The sequence below is a fragment of the Borostomias antarcticus genome, assembly GCF_949987555.1.
Source record: "Borostomias antarcticus genome assembly, chromosome: 9".
Classification (NCBI taxonomy): Eukaryota; Metazoa; Chordata; class Actinopteri; order Stomiiformes; family Stomiidae; genus Borostomias; species Borostomias antarcticus.
Genome location: NC_140242.1, coordinates 7,985,407 through 8,002,858, shown reverse-complemented (window position 1 = coordinate 8,002,858; position 17,452 = coordinate 7,985,407). Strand labels below are relative to the sequence as shown.

At 49.6% G+C, this 17,452-nt stretch overlaps 2 protein-coding genes across 2 annotated transcripts in view; both read left to right on the top strand.

Moving 5' to 3' along the window:
- ccny (cyclin Y) overlaps positions 1 to 8,729 on the top strand; it is a 49,503-nt gene extending 40,774 nt beyond the window's left edge. The window contains exons 7-11 of the mRNA XM_084443371.1: positions 30 to 84; positions 161 to 280; positions 3,388 to 3,554; positions 4,668 to 4,830; positions 6,103 to 8,729. Of these exons, the coding sequence (XP_084299497.1) occupies positions 30 to 84; positions 161 to 280; positions 3,388 to 3,554; positions 4,668 to 4,830; positions 6,103 to 6,219 (622 nt within the window). The 3' untranslated portion in view covers positions 6,220 to 8,729. The remainder of the gene's footprint in view (positions 1 to 29; positions 85 to 160; positions 281 to 3,387; positions 3,555 to 4,667; positions 4,831 to 6,102) is intronic.
- A 3,013-nt stretch (positions 8,730 to 11,742) lies between these two features.
- Positions 11,743 to 14,037, top strand: gjd4 (gap junction protein delta 4; the record flags this gene model as incomplete). Its single annotated transcript, XM_084442812.1, has 2 exons — positions 11,743 to 11,806; positions 12,872 to 14,037. The coding sequence occupies 2 exons, from the start codon at positions 11,743 to 11,745 to the stop codon at positions 14,035 to 14,037; spliced, it is 1,230 nt and encodes a 409-aa protein (XP_084298938.1).
- Between the last annotated feature and the right edge of the window lie 3,415 nt (positions 14,038 to 17,452).

Sequence of the window (17,452 nt, the reverse complement as noted above, 5' to 3'; positions counted from 1 at the left end):
CCGGCTCTTTTTGTTTCCTGTCATTCCAGAGACGCCGACGGGAGAATGTTAGACATTTTCGATGAGAAGCTTCATCCGCTCTCGGTAAGGCCTAGGTACAAACACACACACACACACACACACGCAAGCTCATCTTGACCCTCTCCGCGTCCGTCCTCAGAAGTCCGAGGTCCCGTCGGACTACGACATCCACGACCCGGAGCAGAAGCAGATCTACCGCTTCGTCAGGACGCTGTTCAGCGCTGCACAGCTCACCACGGAGTGCGCCATCGTTACCCTGGTGAGGGAGGAAGTGACATCATTCTCTCTCCACAGCGGGCGAGCCCTCCGTGACTGGGGTGTACAGAGAGGGGTTAGCATCTTTGTCAACAGTACGGAGCGTGCAGGCCGCCTCTCGCGGGGTTGCTGGGACACGTGACTGGTCATGGTTTCCTCCTAGTTCCAATTCTAGAATTCCAGATCAGCTGTCTCTCTCTCTCTCTCTCCTTCCCTCCCTCTCTCTCCCTCTCGCCTTCCCTTCCTCTCTCTCTCTCCCCTCCCTCTTCTCTCTCTCCCTCCCTCTCTCTCCCTCCCTCTCTCTCTATCTCCCTTCCTCCTTTCTTCTCTCTCCCTCCTTCTCTTTCTCTCCCTCCCTCCCTTCCTGTCTCTCTCTACCTCCCTCCTCTCTCTCCCTTCCTCCCTCCCTCCCTCTCTCTCTCTCCCTCCCTCCCTCCCTCCCTCTCTCTCACTCTTTCTCTCCCTCCCTCCCTCCCTCCTCTCTCTCTCTCCCTTCCTCCCTCCCGCTCTCCTCTCTCACTCTCTTTCTCTCCCTCCCTCCCTCTCTCTCTCTCTCTCTCTCTCACTCTCTCTCTCCCTCCCTCCCTCCCTCTCTCTCTCTCTCTCTCTTACTCTCTCTCTCTCTCTCCCTCCCTCCCTCCCTCTCTCTCTCTCTCTCTCTCTCTCTCCCTCCCTCCTCTCTCGTTCTGCCTGGTAACATCCCTAGTTCCAGGGTCCATCCCGGACACCTGCTGGTGCTGAAGGGTTTTAACCCCTTGACCGCTGCTCTGGTGTTGTGTCTCCAGCTGTCTTCTGTATGACTTCACTAGCCGGTCATCTGGTCTGCTCTGGTTTCCCGACACAGACACAGGTGGTGTATGTGTGTGTGTGTGTGTGTGTTTGCATATGCTCTCTTAAACAGCCCACACGCCTGGCACATCCTCAGCATGGTCTAACTTCCCTGAAAGGTAACTGGGATTCTGACAGTAACTGAATAGCGTCCCGGACCGGTGGTTATGGGCTTAGCCGTGCTGTGACTAAGGATAGACAAGAGGTGTGTGTGTGTGTGTGTGTGTGTGTGTGTGTGTGTGTGTGTGTGTGTGTGTGTGTGTGTGTGTGTGCGCGCGCGCGCGCGCATGGGGCGTTAGGAGGTTTGAGTACCAGCATGGCTTTTGACCTCACAGGAGATGGCAGGGGTTCCACTACACAAATGTGTCAGAGGCGCAGAGATGTAATAAGTGTGTGTGTGTGTGTGTGTTGTGTGTGTCTGTGTGTATGTGGACAGAGATGGTGTCTGGCGCTGTCTCGGGTGTGTCTGGCTTGCTGCCCTCACGCTTGTTATGGAGAAACATTACACACACACACACACACACACACACACACACACACACACACACACACACACACACACACACACACACACACAGCAGGACTCCTGGCTCTTTTATGTATGAGCGATTAGGCCTTCCCTGTTCACAGATCCATCATTGCAGTGCGTTATCGGGGTCCTGGCACACAGCGTGCCACGCCACACAGAGATCGTCTGGCTCCGCCCCCAGGCCTCACGCCCTATCCTGTACCCAGCATGCTCTGGCCAATTAGAAGGCTGATTGCTGTGAAAGTGGGTGGCCAACTTTGACCACAGCCACAAAGACACAGGACTAATTCTCACCCCTCCTGCAACCCCCCCCCCCCCCCCCCCCACACACACACACACCCCCACTCCCTTGTGCTTCATGTCTGGCTCACTAACGAGAGGCCATGCTGTGTTGTACCATCTAAGGCAGCCAGCCCCCCCGTCTGCGCGCTGTGTTTTGAACCACAATGTGACAGTGTTAGAAACCCTCAGAACATGAGACAGGAAGGGGGGGGGGGGGGCGTCCTATACACACAGCCACCTCCGGCGCTCGCGGTGCATCACGCATGTTTTGTCCCAACAGCAAGTCATTTGTCGGGGGTCCGACCGCGGCCCCCGGGTTGATATTCCCCCGCATAACTCAGCCAGCGTGTGGATGAGTGAGTGGCTGTGTGTTCCTGCTTATTCCCTCATCAAATATGTATGGAGTTTATAGTCACTGCGCGGCAGTAGGCGAGAAATCCATTTTGCAGAGAGGGAGAGACAAGTCGGTCTTTGTGTGAATAAATGAACGATCTGTTCTCTTATGCTGAGTTCACGCTGAAGGATTTTAAAAAATCCTGACTGATTTCGAAATCAGGTTGCGTCAAGCACATAAGGAGAATCTTAACATATGTTTGAATCTCAAACAAGCGCACACGACAAGATTTGAAAATAACGGCTCATCACACACTGCAGCATCTTATCCTGCCCGAGGGAGCAACAAACCACTGGTCTCGCCGTCTCGCTTGTAAAGTAGTGACGTAATAATCTAAATATCAAACATGTTTGATATTATCGGGGCCGCCCCGATGGGTCTGTGAGCCGATCGGGAGGGATAAGATTGGATCTGTAAACCCCTCACATTACAAGATAATCTGGGCCGAACATGGGACCGACCAACGTTCCAGACCAGATTTCTCCCCCGATTGTTGGGAGGGGTGAATCGGGGATAAATCAGCCCCAAAATCCTGTCGTGTGAGCCCGGCATTAGTAAGCCAGACACATTCTGCCAACTTCCTCCAGTCTAGACCACTCTGACTCCAGGAGCAACAGGCAAAAAGCAATTTATATAAATAAATAGAATAAAAAGTGCTCAATCATAGCTATCTTACTCCCAGAATATATAACAGAAAGGGTTGGATTGACAGGGATATTTGATAAGAGAGGGTACCTGTCTAAGTATGAGACAGGTTATGAAGCATGGTGGTTGTTGTTGTACCTTGAGGATAAATTTGATCCTGGTTTCTAACCCTGAGAAGGAGCCGTTTATCAGAGCTGGGCCCTTGGAGCAGAGGATAATTAGCTGATTCTGTGTAAGATGATCAACGACTTGGAACTACTTATCGGAGAAATAAATAGTCAAGTTTTTAGATACGATCATATGTTGTTGAATTGATTTTTGTGTGTCTGAATAAATTCACAATCGTATTTGGTTTAATTGTGCATTGAATAGATGGGAAGCTCTCTCCAACACTAGAAAAGCGTCACCCCCCCTCTCTCTCCTCCTGGTCCAGGTGTATCTGGAGCGCTTGCTGACGTACGCAGAGATGGACATCTGTCCAGGCAACTGGAAGCGTATCGTGCTGGGCGGCATCCTGCTGGCGTCCAAAGTGTGGGACGACCAGGCCGTGTGGAACGTGGACTACTGCCAGATCCTCAAGGACATCACCGTAGAGGACATGTGAGTCTAGCAGTCTAACCTCTGACTCTTGAACTCTGACCTGACCTTATTCACCTGCTAAACTGTACATGTAACCAGGTCAACCAGCTGCCGCTCCAGTCAACAGGGTATGATGCGACAGGATGGAATGTTATGGGAATAGAATAGAACTTTATTGTCTTGCCAAAGTTGGAAACCTCAAACATCCTTGTAAGCCGCTAGGTGACCGTATGTTCACAGCGGTCATCTGCTCCTGGTAATGGTGGCGGTCAGGGACTTATCAACGCACGCTCAGAATAGCCGCGGTTTGGCGTTTAGGAGCTGGAGAGGCTGACGAGTGTGAGAGATCCAGCGCTGCCTCACATTCCTCTCTGGGACTGGTACCCTGGGACTGTGGCTGGGACTGGGACTGGGGCTAGAACTGGGACTGGGGCTAGAACTGGGACTGGGACTGGGACTGGGACTGGGGCTAGGACTGGGACTGGGGCTAGAACTGGGACTGGGACTGGGGCTAGGACTGGGACTGGGACTGGGACTGGGACTGGGACTGGGACTGGGACTGGGACTGGGACTGGGACTGGGGCTAGGACTAGGACTGGGACTGGGGCTAGGACTGGGACTGGGACTGGGGCTAGGGCTAGGGCTAGGGCTAGGGCTAGGGCTAGGACTGGGACTGAGACTGAGACTGAGACTGGGACCTGGGACCTAGGACTGGGACTAGGGCTAGGGCTGGAGCTAGGACTGCGGCTAGGACTGGGGCTGGGGCTAGGACTGGGTTATGGCATGGGAGGAGAGGAGAGCAGAATAGGAGGTGGACAGGAGATGAAAGAGTGGTTTAGGAGGACAGGAGGACTCCCTCCCTCTCTCTCTCCCTCTTTCTCTCTCTCCCTCTCCCTCTCTCTCTCCCTCTCTCCCTCTCTCTCTCTCTCTCTCCCTCACTCCCTCTCTCTCTCTCTCTCTCTCTCTCTCCAACCTCCCAATCTCAGGGCGGACACTCTAACCACCCGGCCACTGAGCTGGCTACTGAGTTGTGCTGCTTAATTGTCTTTCCTGAAAATATGTAGCTTACCAACTATCGTCTCTCTTCTTCTGTAAATCTCTCTCTGCCTTCTTCCCCTCGTTGTCTCAATGAAGGAATGAGCTGGAGAGGCAGTTCCTGGAGCTGCTGCAGTTCAACATCAATGTTCCGTCCAGCGTCTACGCCAAGTACTACTTCGACCTGCGCTCCATGGCCGAGGCCAACAACCTCAGCTTCCCCCTGGAGCCCCTCAGCCGAGACAAGGCCCAGAAACTCGAGGTGAGAGACCGCCGCACCCACGCCATCACTCTCTCTCTCTCTCCCTCTCTCCCCTGCTGTCTATCCCTCTCTCTGTCTCTCTCTCTCCCTGTCTCTCTCTCCTGCTGTCTCTCCCTCTCTATTTTTCTCTCTCTCCTTCCATCTTCCCCCTCTTTTGTTCTCCCTCCCTCTCTCTCTTTCTCCCTCTCTCTTGCAGTCTCTCCCTCTCTCTTTCTCTCTCTCCCTATCTCTTTCTCTCTCTCTGTCCCTCCCTCTCTCTTTCTCTCTCATCTTCCCCCTCTTTTGTCCTCCCTCCCTATCTCACTTTTTTTCTCTCTCTCTGACCACCATGCTCTGAATATTAATCTGTTGATATTCGATGATTAAGGCCCAGACACCCCAATCCGACATCAAAGAACCAGCGTTGACGACGGGCGGCTGTAGCATTTCCTCTTGTCCCCCGTGTCGGGTGCAAAAAACTTAGCATGAAGATGAACACACCTCTCTGACTCCCGCTAGCGCAATTAGCACGTTACATTCTGCACCTGCGTGAGTGGAAACACGACTCCATACCGGCAGTAGTCTGTATCATCTAAAAAGGGAATAAAGTAGGCTTCTTAATGTTTAATGTTAAGTTTATTTGATTAAGAGGGACAACGTACATTAATAAACACATAGTGTAAATGCACCCGATTTTAGCCAAAAGGCTAGTTTCCATCTTGTTGTGCTGTCAATCACTACAACACTTGTTGTGTTGTCAGTGTGCTTCTTGCTGTTTTTAAATCTACTGTTATTTTGTAGGGTTATGGATTTGAGTCTACATCTCAGCACATTGAAACAGAGGGGATTCAGAATCGTGTCTGAGTCTTTTCCGTGTCAAAACGACGGCTTTTTGTACGTCAGTCAAACGAGAGAGGTGTAGAGGGGAGGTGCGCGAGCGGAGCCACGTTTATCCCTGTTCTTTCCAGCAGCCGACTGTAACGCGTTTCAATACTAGGAGTCGTAGGCTACTGCAGGCCGCTCCCGTAACTTCTGTAACAGCCAATAAGAGTGATTTCCCTTTTCCCTACGTGCCTGCTCGCTCCGAGACCGATTCGACACGCCCAGTTTTTCCACGGACGCTCACGGACGCTCACGTCGGCCAATTATCGTCCCGGTGTGTCAGGGCCTTTAGACTTCAAGGTGGTTGATGCAGCTCATTGAAAGATCTATGCGAACACATGTTAAAAAGTCAATGTTTGTGTTTATTATCATGTGACACATATATATTCCCCTGTGGCGTCTGTGTTCCAGGCCATCTCTAGGCTGTGTGACGACACGTTCAAGGACATGAGGAAAGCCGCTAAGAAGCGCTCGGTGAGCGCGGACAATCTGGTGGTGGTCCGCTGGGCACCAGCCATCTTATCCTAACAGTGCCCCCCCCCCCCTCCCCCCTCACCCCCTCACCCACCACCTGACTCCCACCAAGAGACAGACACCCTCCAGATGAGCCCTGTCTGCTTTCAGGGACACGTTTGGGACCGGGGGGTGGGGGGGTGGGGGGGACACATTCCATCTCTAGCTCACACACTGTCCTGTGTGTCTGAGAGTGTGTTCCTGCCTTGGACACGCTCACACAGTCCACCCACCCGACCCGAGACTTCTCCCTGAAGTGTCATTGTCATCCCTTGGGGGCAGGGGAGGGGGGGAGGGGGGGTCACGGTGTACATGTGAAGACCTGAGGTGGTGTTGTGGACGGAGGTGACCTGCACTGAGGAGGACTAAACGAGATGGGAGACGTTCAGCGAGACGGATTTCATAAGAGGACTAGGCTTGATAAACAGCCCGTGACGACGGCGCCAACAGCTGCATTCCACACGTCCTTTCAAAGGGTTGACTGTCTCGTACGGTCGAGAAAAACTCTCAGCGACGCAGTCTGGTAAACTTTGTACATTCCTTTGATTTTTCATTCCTCTCTGATCAGCGATCTCCTCTCTGATCAGAGCGGTCTCCTATCTGAAGCACAAGACGTTGCTGTTTTATCCAGGGTCAACAGGCAAACCTTAATCCCCCCCCCCCCCCCCCCCACCCCAACCATCATTCCAAAGCTGTACACACATCAGCTGAATAAAGATCGCATGTGTTTGTTTGCAGAGAAAAAGACAAACAACATTCCGCAAACAATAATTCACCTGGATTTGACTTTGGAATGTCTTACTTTCACTCTCCGATTTGTCCTTTTGCCAAAATAACACAGACGTTCCACTTCCTCTCACGCCAAGCAATACCCACGTTCCACTGTGTCACTCGCTCACACAGGCCGGCTCTGTGACCGGCTTAGCTTCGGTCAGCCTGGGTGCTTAAGAGATGGACAACACTTGTACAGACCAGCAGGTGTCTTTTCAACTATGAACTTTCTCTCAAGACGTGGTGGGATGTTTGGGTGTCCTGTAGGTTCTAGTCTGTGCACTGCCATCGTTATGACCTGTGCTGCCTGTGTTATGCTAGTTTAACATGTTGACCTTATGACCCCGGTTTACCTGGCGAAGGATATTTATTTTCCTGTCTTGAATTTCCTCTTTTAATATGTTTTTCCTGTTCACAAGGAAACAGCACAAACATAATTTCAAAAGCCACACCTCTCAGCATAGCTCTGCACTACACTAAAACATTCTCTCTGAGGACGTTTAGAAATTCAATCCTTGTTCACACAAACATTACTTAAGATTATAGATTATTTTACAAATTGATGATTTTGTACAGTGTATAGATGGTGACTGTGTGCAGAGTAAGATCATACTGTAACTTAAAAACAATGAGAAGTATGTTAAAATATTTATATTGGATCCATATTTGCATTAGAAGAATAATGGATGTTTCTTGTTATGAAATACATGCAGTTCAGTATACTTTAATACATAAAACATATTGGATGCTGCCTATACAAACCACAGGAGGGAAGTTCTCTTTCTCAAATTATGTTTTCTATGTGTTAGTATGTCAGCAGACTGAGGCTTCAATCTGAGATCGGTTTAATTTCACACCGAAAATCTTTCATTTAGACAGCTACTTTCACCCTTTTTATTTTTTATTTTTTGGCATCGATTCAAGTGAATATTGATATTGACCTTTTCTGCATCAATTACTTCATGACATACCAATGGCAGATTCGGGTATGTGTACAGAACAACAATTCACACACAGGACTTTAATGAAACTGCTGATACCTGTACAAAAAAATGGGATGGAATCATATACCAAAGTATTTCGTTATGAAGGACTGTCGACTGGACAGATAACGCCCCCCTTTTGCACAAGATAGAAGTGGAGGAGACCTGGAGATGGACCCATGGTGCTCGGAGAGACTTGAAGTCTTCGTGTCTTCTATGGGAAAGTATGGAAGTTACCTGAGGAAAGATTGTATATCCTATTTATTGTGTGTGTGTGTGCGTGTGTCTGTGTGTGTGTGTGTGTGTGCGTGCGTGCGTGCGTGTGTGTGTGTGTGTGTGTGTGTGTGTGTGCAGATGTCTAATAATGACTTTCCAAACATGAAGTGAACTGTTCTTGCCAGCTGTGGAAGGAGTGTGGTATATGATAGGCTGCCATGGTGTGATAGCCGTGTGCACTGACCTTTACCTCTGCATAGGGTTTAACTTCATCTCTCTCTCTCTCTCTCTCTCTGTCCTCAATGAGATTTTTAGGATTTTACAAATTCAATTCCACTCTTGATAACTGCTGTAGTGGTGAACTCTTCTATTCTCATGTTGGGTTATATTCTCTATGATTTGAATGTTGTTGTTATTGTTGAATAGTTTCTCTTCTGCGGTGTGTCAGTCTGTTTAGTTCTGTTCTCAGTTTGCCAAACGCAGATCTCTCTGTCTCTCTAGACGGGTTCTCTCTCTCTACAGCACTCTGCCTGCTGTTTAATAAAGAGAACCAGATCAACGGTTCTGTGTTTAGTTTAGTGAACCAGATCCACGGTTCTGTGTTTAGTAAAGTGAACCCAGATCCACGGTTCTGTGTTTAGTAAAGTGAACCCAGATCCACGGTTCTGTGTTTAGTAAAGTGAACCCAGATCCACGGTTCTGTGTTTAGTAAAGTGAACCCAGATCCACGGTTCTGTGTTTAGTAAAGTGAACCCAGATCCACGGTGTGTTCTGTGGTGTTGAGAAGCAGCATGCGGTCTCTCCCTTTCTGTATGGTTGTTTCTAACTTATGATTTTCAACTGATGCTCCCTTCTCCTCCGAAGCAATGTTTAGAAAACCTGCACAAGAAATAAACTTTGAAAACCTTGCAATAAAAACATCACTGACCAGCGATTGTTATTGTCATTCCGGTCCGTGAATGAATCCCTTATTGTGTAGATGGTGAGTGTCAGCTTGCTCAATTGTATCAGTGCAGTATGATCCTTAATAGGGATGCACCATATATCGGCAATCATATCAGTATCGGCCGATGTTAGTAATTTTTTAATATATCGGTATCGGTCCGATGTGCAAAACGGCCGATGTGAAAAACCGGTAATTATTTCTGTCTGGCTGCTGTGTGTGTTGTTTTTGAGAGGAAACAATGCAGTAAATCTAAGATTTATTGGCTTTTCCAAATGTTTTGGAAATAGAGACAGTGTTTCCATGTGTTTTTCAGTATGTATAAAATTTGATTATCATAGAAACTTGTTTTTATACAGAACATATCGACATCGGTAAATATCGGTTATCGGCCATGACAGCAATGTTAATATCTGTTATCGGTATCGGCCAACATTTTCATATCGGTACATCCCTAATCCTTAAGGTCCCACGGTATGTCAGCCTCTATTCTCTACCCCCCCCCCCCATCTCTATGGTCTGCTTAGCACTTCTAAATGTGTGATGAAACGTTATGCGAGGGAGGGGGGGGGGGGGTTATCACCTGCTGCCCTCACTTCAGCCACACTCCTGCTGAGACCCTCTGTGTCGGACATGGTGGTCAGACACTTTCTGGAGCCTCGCAGAGCCGAGTGAGAGGGGAAGAGGTCTGGAGGAGGAATGCTAATGGGGTTAGCGAGGGAGCATCGGTCGCGCCGTGTCCACACACTCCAGGACTTGAATATCAAGGCAGTCTAGAGTTACTAGGATGTCAAAGGAAGTTGCTCTTTATGTGTGAACGGTGTGTGTTTGGTATTGAATTTAATATGTCTATTATGTTGTCCTCTCTACTGAATTGTGTTATGTGTCGGTGCTTGGTCTGCAGTCTCTCACACACACACACACCCCTGGAGTACTGAATAGGACACACAAACATTCAAACTCTAATGCACTGTATAGCAAAATGCCACTGCAAATCCTCTACAGCCCCCAACTACACGACTACTACATGCACCAAATCTACTGGGATCTGGATGTTACATCCGAATGCTCAACCTAAAGCCCCCAGAGTATAGACCTCCGCCATAACTCACCCCGCCTCCTAAGGCAGCCTGCCTCTGTGAGAGGCATGTCCACACTGTTAAACGGCAATAACAGAAGTCCCTGAGGACCGGTGGCTGTCTGGCGTATGCCGATACTAATCACCATAAACCTCTGGTCCTGATGGGACAAGCCCGGTCTTTAACAGCCACGGATCCAGTAAAGATGTCCTGCTCTGCCCTGCGCTACACACACACACACACACACACTCTCACACACACCCGCGCACACACACGCACACATGCGCGCACAGTTACACACACACACACGCATACACACACTCTCACACACACCCGCACACGCGCACACACACACACACATGCGCGCGCACACACACACATGCGCGCACACACACGCACACACACACACACACAGAGGGGACTATACAGGCTTTGTGACACATGATTAGTCGCCACAGTTTGGTAGCGGCTCATCTGAATGAACAAAACCGAGTTATGATCTTCATGGGGGTCTGGCGGGGGTCTGTTTAGATCACCCCACATGATTAATATGAATATGACTAAAGATACACACACGCACGCACACACACACACACTGTCAGACCCTTATAATTCTCATGTTCACTGCATAATTTGTAAAGTCATGGTTGCAATAAATGTGATCTTTAACGAGGCTTTCCCTGTGGCAACAGTTCAAAAGTGTATCACGCCTTATCTAATTAACTTTGCACAACTATCTATGCCACATCACAGTTCACTGGGCGGCATTATCGACATCAATCACTGATCGTTTCACAGTATACATCATATTCACTCTGCTACATGTAGCCCCATGCAGGTCTGTGGCTTGATAAGACACTAGTGGCCTGTCGGACGCCCTGTGTGTGTGGAGATGATGCTCTCCCCTGCTTGGGGCTGGCTTTGACATGCCTCCCATTGTGCCTGAGAACTTAATACAACAGTTTAGAGGGAGTAATCCACCGGGCGTGTTGTTCTCCTGCAAGGACACCCAGCGCTGAAATATCTCAGCGATGCCATCGGGGCGGCGACGTGCCTTGACCGGCGGGGTAAGAATAGCCTCCACAATGGGCTTCACTCGTCGGCCGTCTTCTCTGTTGTCTGAGAACAGTTGTCGCTGGGAGCAGGGGGGAGAGGGGAGGCTGAGGAGGTGCTTCTGGGAGCTGGGGAAGGAGTCCTGCACGGCTACCCAGAGATCCAGGGAGGTTCCGCAGGTAGAGGGAGGACCGGCCCATAGCGGACCAGGGGGTCCGGGGAGACCCTGCTGAAACTGCGCTTTCTGGCCGACTACTTTTCAAAGTCAGTCTGGAGGTGATCGGCTGAGAACGGCCGGACAAAGGTTTGCCCGGAGGAGGAGACGGCACGCGGGGGCTGCCGGTCGGGTCGTCGGCCGGGAAGGGGTGCAGCCGTACTGCTGGAGGTGCTCTGGGCCCGGAGGAGAGAGGTCAGCGTTCTGGTGGTGGTGGAGGAGCAGAGGTTGGGGTCCAGGGGTGCGCTGAGGAGGGGCCGGGGGTCAGCAGGAGCAGGCATGGGGAGGCTCAGCACCTCCGAGATCCTCTTCATCTCCCTCAACCACAACATCACACTAGTGGGTGAGTACAGCTCTTCTACCATTCACCAATCATGCATATCAATATCTATCTTTCTCTCTGTCTACCTATCTATCTATCTATCTATCTATCTCTCTCTCTCTCTCTCTCTCTCTCTCTCTCTCTATATCTATATCTAGATTTTCATTTCATTTTAAACCTTTATATGTATATATATATATATATGTGTGTATATATATATATATATATATATATATATATATATACATACATATATATATATATGTGTATATATTCCGCTTTCACAATTCATGAATTATGCATATAGTATTCAGGTTCTGTCACTGTCCAAGGGAAACTTATTTTAAATCTATATGAATTTGTAAGATGTATAAGATGTATTCATTTAAATAGGGACAGTGTATTTTAATGAACATTTAAAATCAAATGTAACCATGCCACATTCAGCCACCAGGCACATTTCCACCTGTTGTTTGCAGGTTGATGTCACACAAAACAATCATCATAATTCAAAAAATCATAATTCACAGTATAAGAAACAGCATTATGTCACCTAAAACTCACACACAATAACAGCATTATACCTAATATTCACTTACACAATAACATCACATACAGTACTACCTGTCACATGCTACCTCGTACTCACTCTACACAATAACAAGCCCCAAAACATATTACAGCAAATTGATTTCACAAGTAGTCATCATAACCGCTCAGACACAGGCCTCCTCACACTCACGGTATATTTCATATCACATTGAACGCAAAAAAACAAAAACAAAAAAAACTTGACAACACGGCGACTTCCAACACCTTGTTTTGGATCAACCGATTTCTATCCTGCATGCTGGAGATGTAGAAACCGATGCAGCTCTGCTAAATGTCTGTTGCATCGTTGCTTTGAAGGTGAGGCCTGACCACATGGCCATTAAACAGTCCAGTGAAAATCTCCTGTCCGACAGACGACCTAATTTAGACCCGCGGTGTTCTATGAAGGATTTACTGCTATATGACCGAACGACAGGTGTTGGCGCGGTGCTTAACTCATGCTGAACGTCTGCTCCTTCCTCCCCGGCGTCTCAGGGAAGCTGTGGCTGATCGTGCTGGTTCTGCTGCGGGTTCTGGTGCTCCTGCTGGCGGGCTACCCTCTCTACCAGGACGAGCAGGAGCGCTTCACGTGCAACACCATCCAGCCGGGCTGCGTCACCGTGTGCTACGACCTGTTCTCCCCCGTCTCGCACTTCCGCTTTTGGCTGGTCCAGCTCGCCGCCGTCTGCCTGCCCTACCTCGTCTTCGTCGTCTACGTGGTCCACAAGGTGGCGGCGGGCCTGACCCTCGACGCCGACGCCTCGGACCGGGTCGGAACCGGCGGGCCCGGACCTCTGCACAAGAACCGCCGCCACCAGGCCGGCGAGCGCGGCCGCGCCCGGCGCTTCACGGGCGCCTACGTCCTCCATCTTCTCTTCAGGATCCTGCTGGAGGCCGGGTTCGGGGCGGCCCACTACTACCTGTTCGGGTTGCGCATCCCGCACAGGTTCCTGTGCCAGCAGGCGCCGTGCACCACCCAGGTGGACTGCTACATCTCCCGGCCCACGGAGAAGACCCTCATGCTGGACTTCATGCTGGGCACGGCGGCGCTGTCGCTGCTCCTCAACACCGTGGACCTGATCTGCGCCGCCAAGCGCTCCGTCAGGCAGAAGCGCCGCACGAAGATGCTGGTGGAGAAGATGTACGAGGAGGAGCAGTACTTCCTGTCCCCTGCGGGGGGCGGGGCGGTGGATGCCGGCCTCCCCCTGGCCCGGGACCTGGCCGACCCGGGCGGAAGCTTCCGGAAGCGGGGGGCCAGCAAGTCCTCCACCGCCGTTGGTGGGGGTCCGGCGGCAGGGGTGTGTCTAGATCACCCTGTGGGCCCTCGTGGACTTCCGGGCTCCAAATCCGCTGGTGCCGACGCCTACCCCCTCCCCCAGGAGGAGGGGCCCGAGGTGGACGGGAGCGAGGTGGCACTCTGCCCCCTGGAGCCCAGGGGGACGCCGCGCTCCATACGGGTCAGTAAACGCGGCCGGCTCAAACCGCCCCCGCCGCCGCGACGGGACCTGGTGACGGCCCCCGGGCCCGGCCCCGCCCACGGCTCCTCCACGCCGGCGGTGTGCACGCGGAGGATGGGTCAGTACACGCTGGTGGAGCTGACGGGTGGCGTGGAGCCGGGGGAGAGCGGAGAGGGGCAGGAGAAGAGGTCGGAGTGGGTGTGACCGAGGGGGGCGGGTTCACAGCTACGAGCTGTTTTAATACCGTACTGGCTTACTGATTAAGGAAGGTCAGTGGAGATCAGAGCCCGACCGCGAGCAGAGGGGTGACAGGCATTCTCTGAGGCCCAAGCAGCTGTCGGGAGATATCTTAGTATCACTCCCCACAGTTAAGTTCTGATAACAAGGCCCTATTTCAACAAGAAGGGCCTCTGTGTCCACTTCAACCGAACTAGACCAGAAACAAATAAACGCGCAATGCACATACCGGTAGTTATGGGCTTTAACACATCATCAGTTCCTAAAGACGGACGACTGAAGATGTGTTATTATCTTCACAGATGATGCAGTGTGTCAAGAACGCAGTCATGGATACTCTCGTAACAAAACAGCCCCAGAGCAGAACAAACTACAGCGTCCTTGAATCAGGTCCAGCCTTGAGTGGGGTCTAAAACTGTGCTAGCCACCTGTTGCTGTTGGTAAACAAAGCCTTGCCCCCCCCCCCCCCGTGCCCCAAGCACTGTGGTCACCCCTGAGTCCTTCAGAAGAAGGGTCAGAAGAAGTCACAGGGGTCAGAGGTCAGAGTTGGGCGTAAGCAGCCCTCGCCTGCCGTGTCAATGTTTGGATACCTTGTCATCACTGCTGTGGGGTCAGGCTGAGTGGAGGGACAGACAGACAGACACTGAGACAGACAGACACTGAGACAGACAGACAGACAGACAGACAGACAGACAGACAGACAGACAGACAGACAGACAGTCAGTAAGACAGACAGTTAGGCAGGCAGACAGACGGACATACAGACAGACAGACAGACAGGAAGACAGGGAGACAGACAGACAGACAAGAAGGGAGGCAGACAGACAGAGAGTCCGTCAGTCAGACAGACAGACAGACAGAGACAGACAGAAAGACTGTTCGTTCGTTCGATAGTTAGTTCGTTAGATAGTTAGTTAGTTAGTTAGTTAGTTAGATAGATAGTTTGTTTGTTAGTTCGTTAGTTAGTTAACTCTCCTGCTCTTCCAGAGCTCCGTGTCGAAGGGGGAACGGCTCTCTGAAGTGAAGGACAGAGCGGCCGACTGGCCCCGGGGCTCACAAAGCAATTAAAGTCTCCTGTAGACCTCTGTATTTATGGTGATGGCTTGTCACTCTATTTCAGGGCCTCTGAAGGCTTTGGAGTTGGAGCTGACAGACGCACAGTGAACCCTGAAAATAGAGGCCCCTGCTCCAGTGAAACAGGACACTGGCATGGATCCGGACAGCCTTCCTGCCCTTCGGGTCCTTCACATGCCACTTGCCCGTTGTGGCTTTAATGTCACCCCGGTGGTCATTTCAATTTGCGAGGGGGACTGGTCACTTGCGCAGCCCAACTAGATCTGTCAATCATAAAACATCCAAAGCGTTGTGGGATACATATTTGATGCATTTAAATTGCTTTGAAACCCGTCAGAGGGGCACTGTAAGGTTTGATAAAGTGCAGTTGGAGTGGCAGACATATTGTTAAACCACTGTATAAAAGTCTTGTCATGGCCAGACAGACTTATTGCTCCTGTGATATAGGAGACATTTGCTTCATGCCTCTCAAAGGTCAGCTGAGGGGTTACATTAAAGAACAGTATTATGGTATGTTTGGTTTCCAGGGTAACTGGTATTCCATTCAGTGTGATGATTTATAGGCCATGTTGTAGTAACATGTCTTAAGCCCGTGACGGAGAGGAATGTTATGTGTATGAAATGCGCTATACAAATAAAGTTTGATTTGATTTGTTACACAGCAAACTCGGATAAATCCGGTTCACTCTTTGGTCGGGCACAGTTCAATTTGGCCAGCAGAAAGTCCCTGTATAAGAGGATTGATCTTCACAATTAGCCATTTTCTATTCTCTATAATCTTAAGGTCTCTTTGAAGCTGACATCAAAGCCGGCGTAGTGTTGGGGTGTAATGTATAATTGCGTATTGTGTGAGTGACCACTCTACACACCAGCCTCTGGGCAGACTGATCTGTTCTCATCTACTGAGATGAGTGGACTTACAGTTGAGGGAAATGGGATCTGTGACTATTTATGGCCAAAGGTGGAACACAGACATTTAAACTAAATATTTATTTCAGTGATAGAGCCTAGGCTACTAAAGTTTAATTCCGGGTTTTTGGTGGAGTGTAGAGTGTGGGGGAGGGTTTTCAACATGAAGAGTAGGTTAGTTATACCTGGCAGCTATAGTCTTCCTGGTGAAAGTCTTTAATTTTCACTGACTGTGAAAATGCATGTGACATTAGGTGATGTATTTTCTATTATCTTACTATTTCAGTGTACTTTATTGATTTGATCCATTGGTGGATCGACGTGCTTTTCTAATAACAACACACTGCCTTCTAGTGGCGAAAACTGTGAAGTTGTTGTTCTGTTCAACCATCAAATCAAGTGGGAACTTGTATGCTGCTGTTTTTTTTTTTTTTTTTTAATGTGTGGTTAATGTCCCCTTGGGGATTAATAAAATCTAATCTAATCTATAATCTCAATTGATTTTATGTGATGGCATGGGTGTCTATCAAATGTGAAAATGTACTTTGATGTGTAATATAACTATAACACTGTCATGTAACGATGTGTAACGTTATTACATGTGTCAACCCCAACCTCAGAGTGCACAGTAGGCACTCTTCTCCTATATTAATATTGCCCCCTAGTGGCTAGATAGGAAAGTTATCTTTTAGTCTCAGGCGAGTGTGGGAGAGCCTTCAGTCCCTCAGATAAAGGGAGAACATTTATCTTTGTGTGTGTCCATCAATCACGGAGGGGTAGAAAGAACACTGTGTACTAGCCTGTGCTAGCCTGTGTGTGTGTTAGTGTGGAGAGGTATGAGGATTGCATGGATACATTGGAGCAGAGCCAGAGCACAGTTGGGATAAGCCTCCATTGCAGGGCCTGTCAGTCTCAGTCACACTGACATCTTTGTCACTGAGGAACAACTTTGTTCTACTACCACTGGGCAAAAAGGGGAAAAGGGCCTGTATCCGGGAATTGGATATTTGTCCGTATGCAGTCTGTTAGAACTCTGTATATTTGTATATTCTGAATATCATCAATATACAGACTCCCAACACGTTGCATACTGATATGTTCCCATTCTGGAGTTCCATATGCTCCGGATATGACAAATAGCCTATTCAATTAGGATATTCCTGGATACAGACCCTTTTCGCCCGGTGTATTGTAGCTTCTATTCATTGTTATAGTTCAGTCAGAGAGGCACAGTATATGGCAGTTGGTTGATAAGCTCTATATTATATGGCAGTTGCTTAACAAAGCTCTTGCCATGCCTCTCTGAGAATTGCACTGATAAATGAGTAGGCCTACAAAACACATGAAGGCACGAGACATAGTTGTGTGTAGTTTGACCATGTCCAGTCAAGTCAAGTAG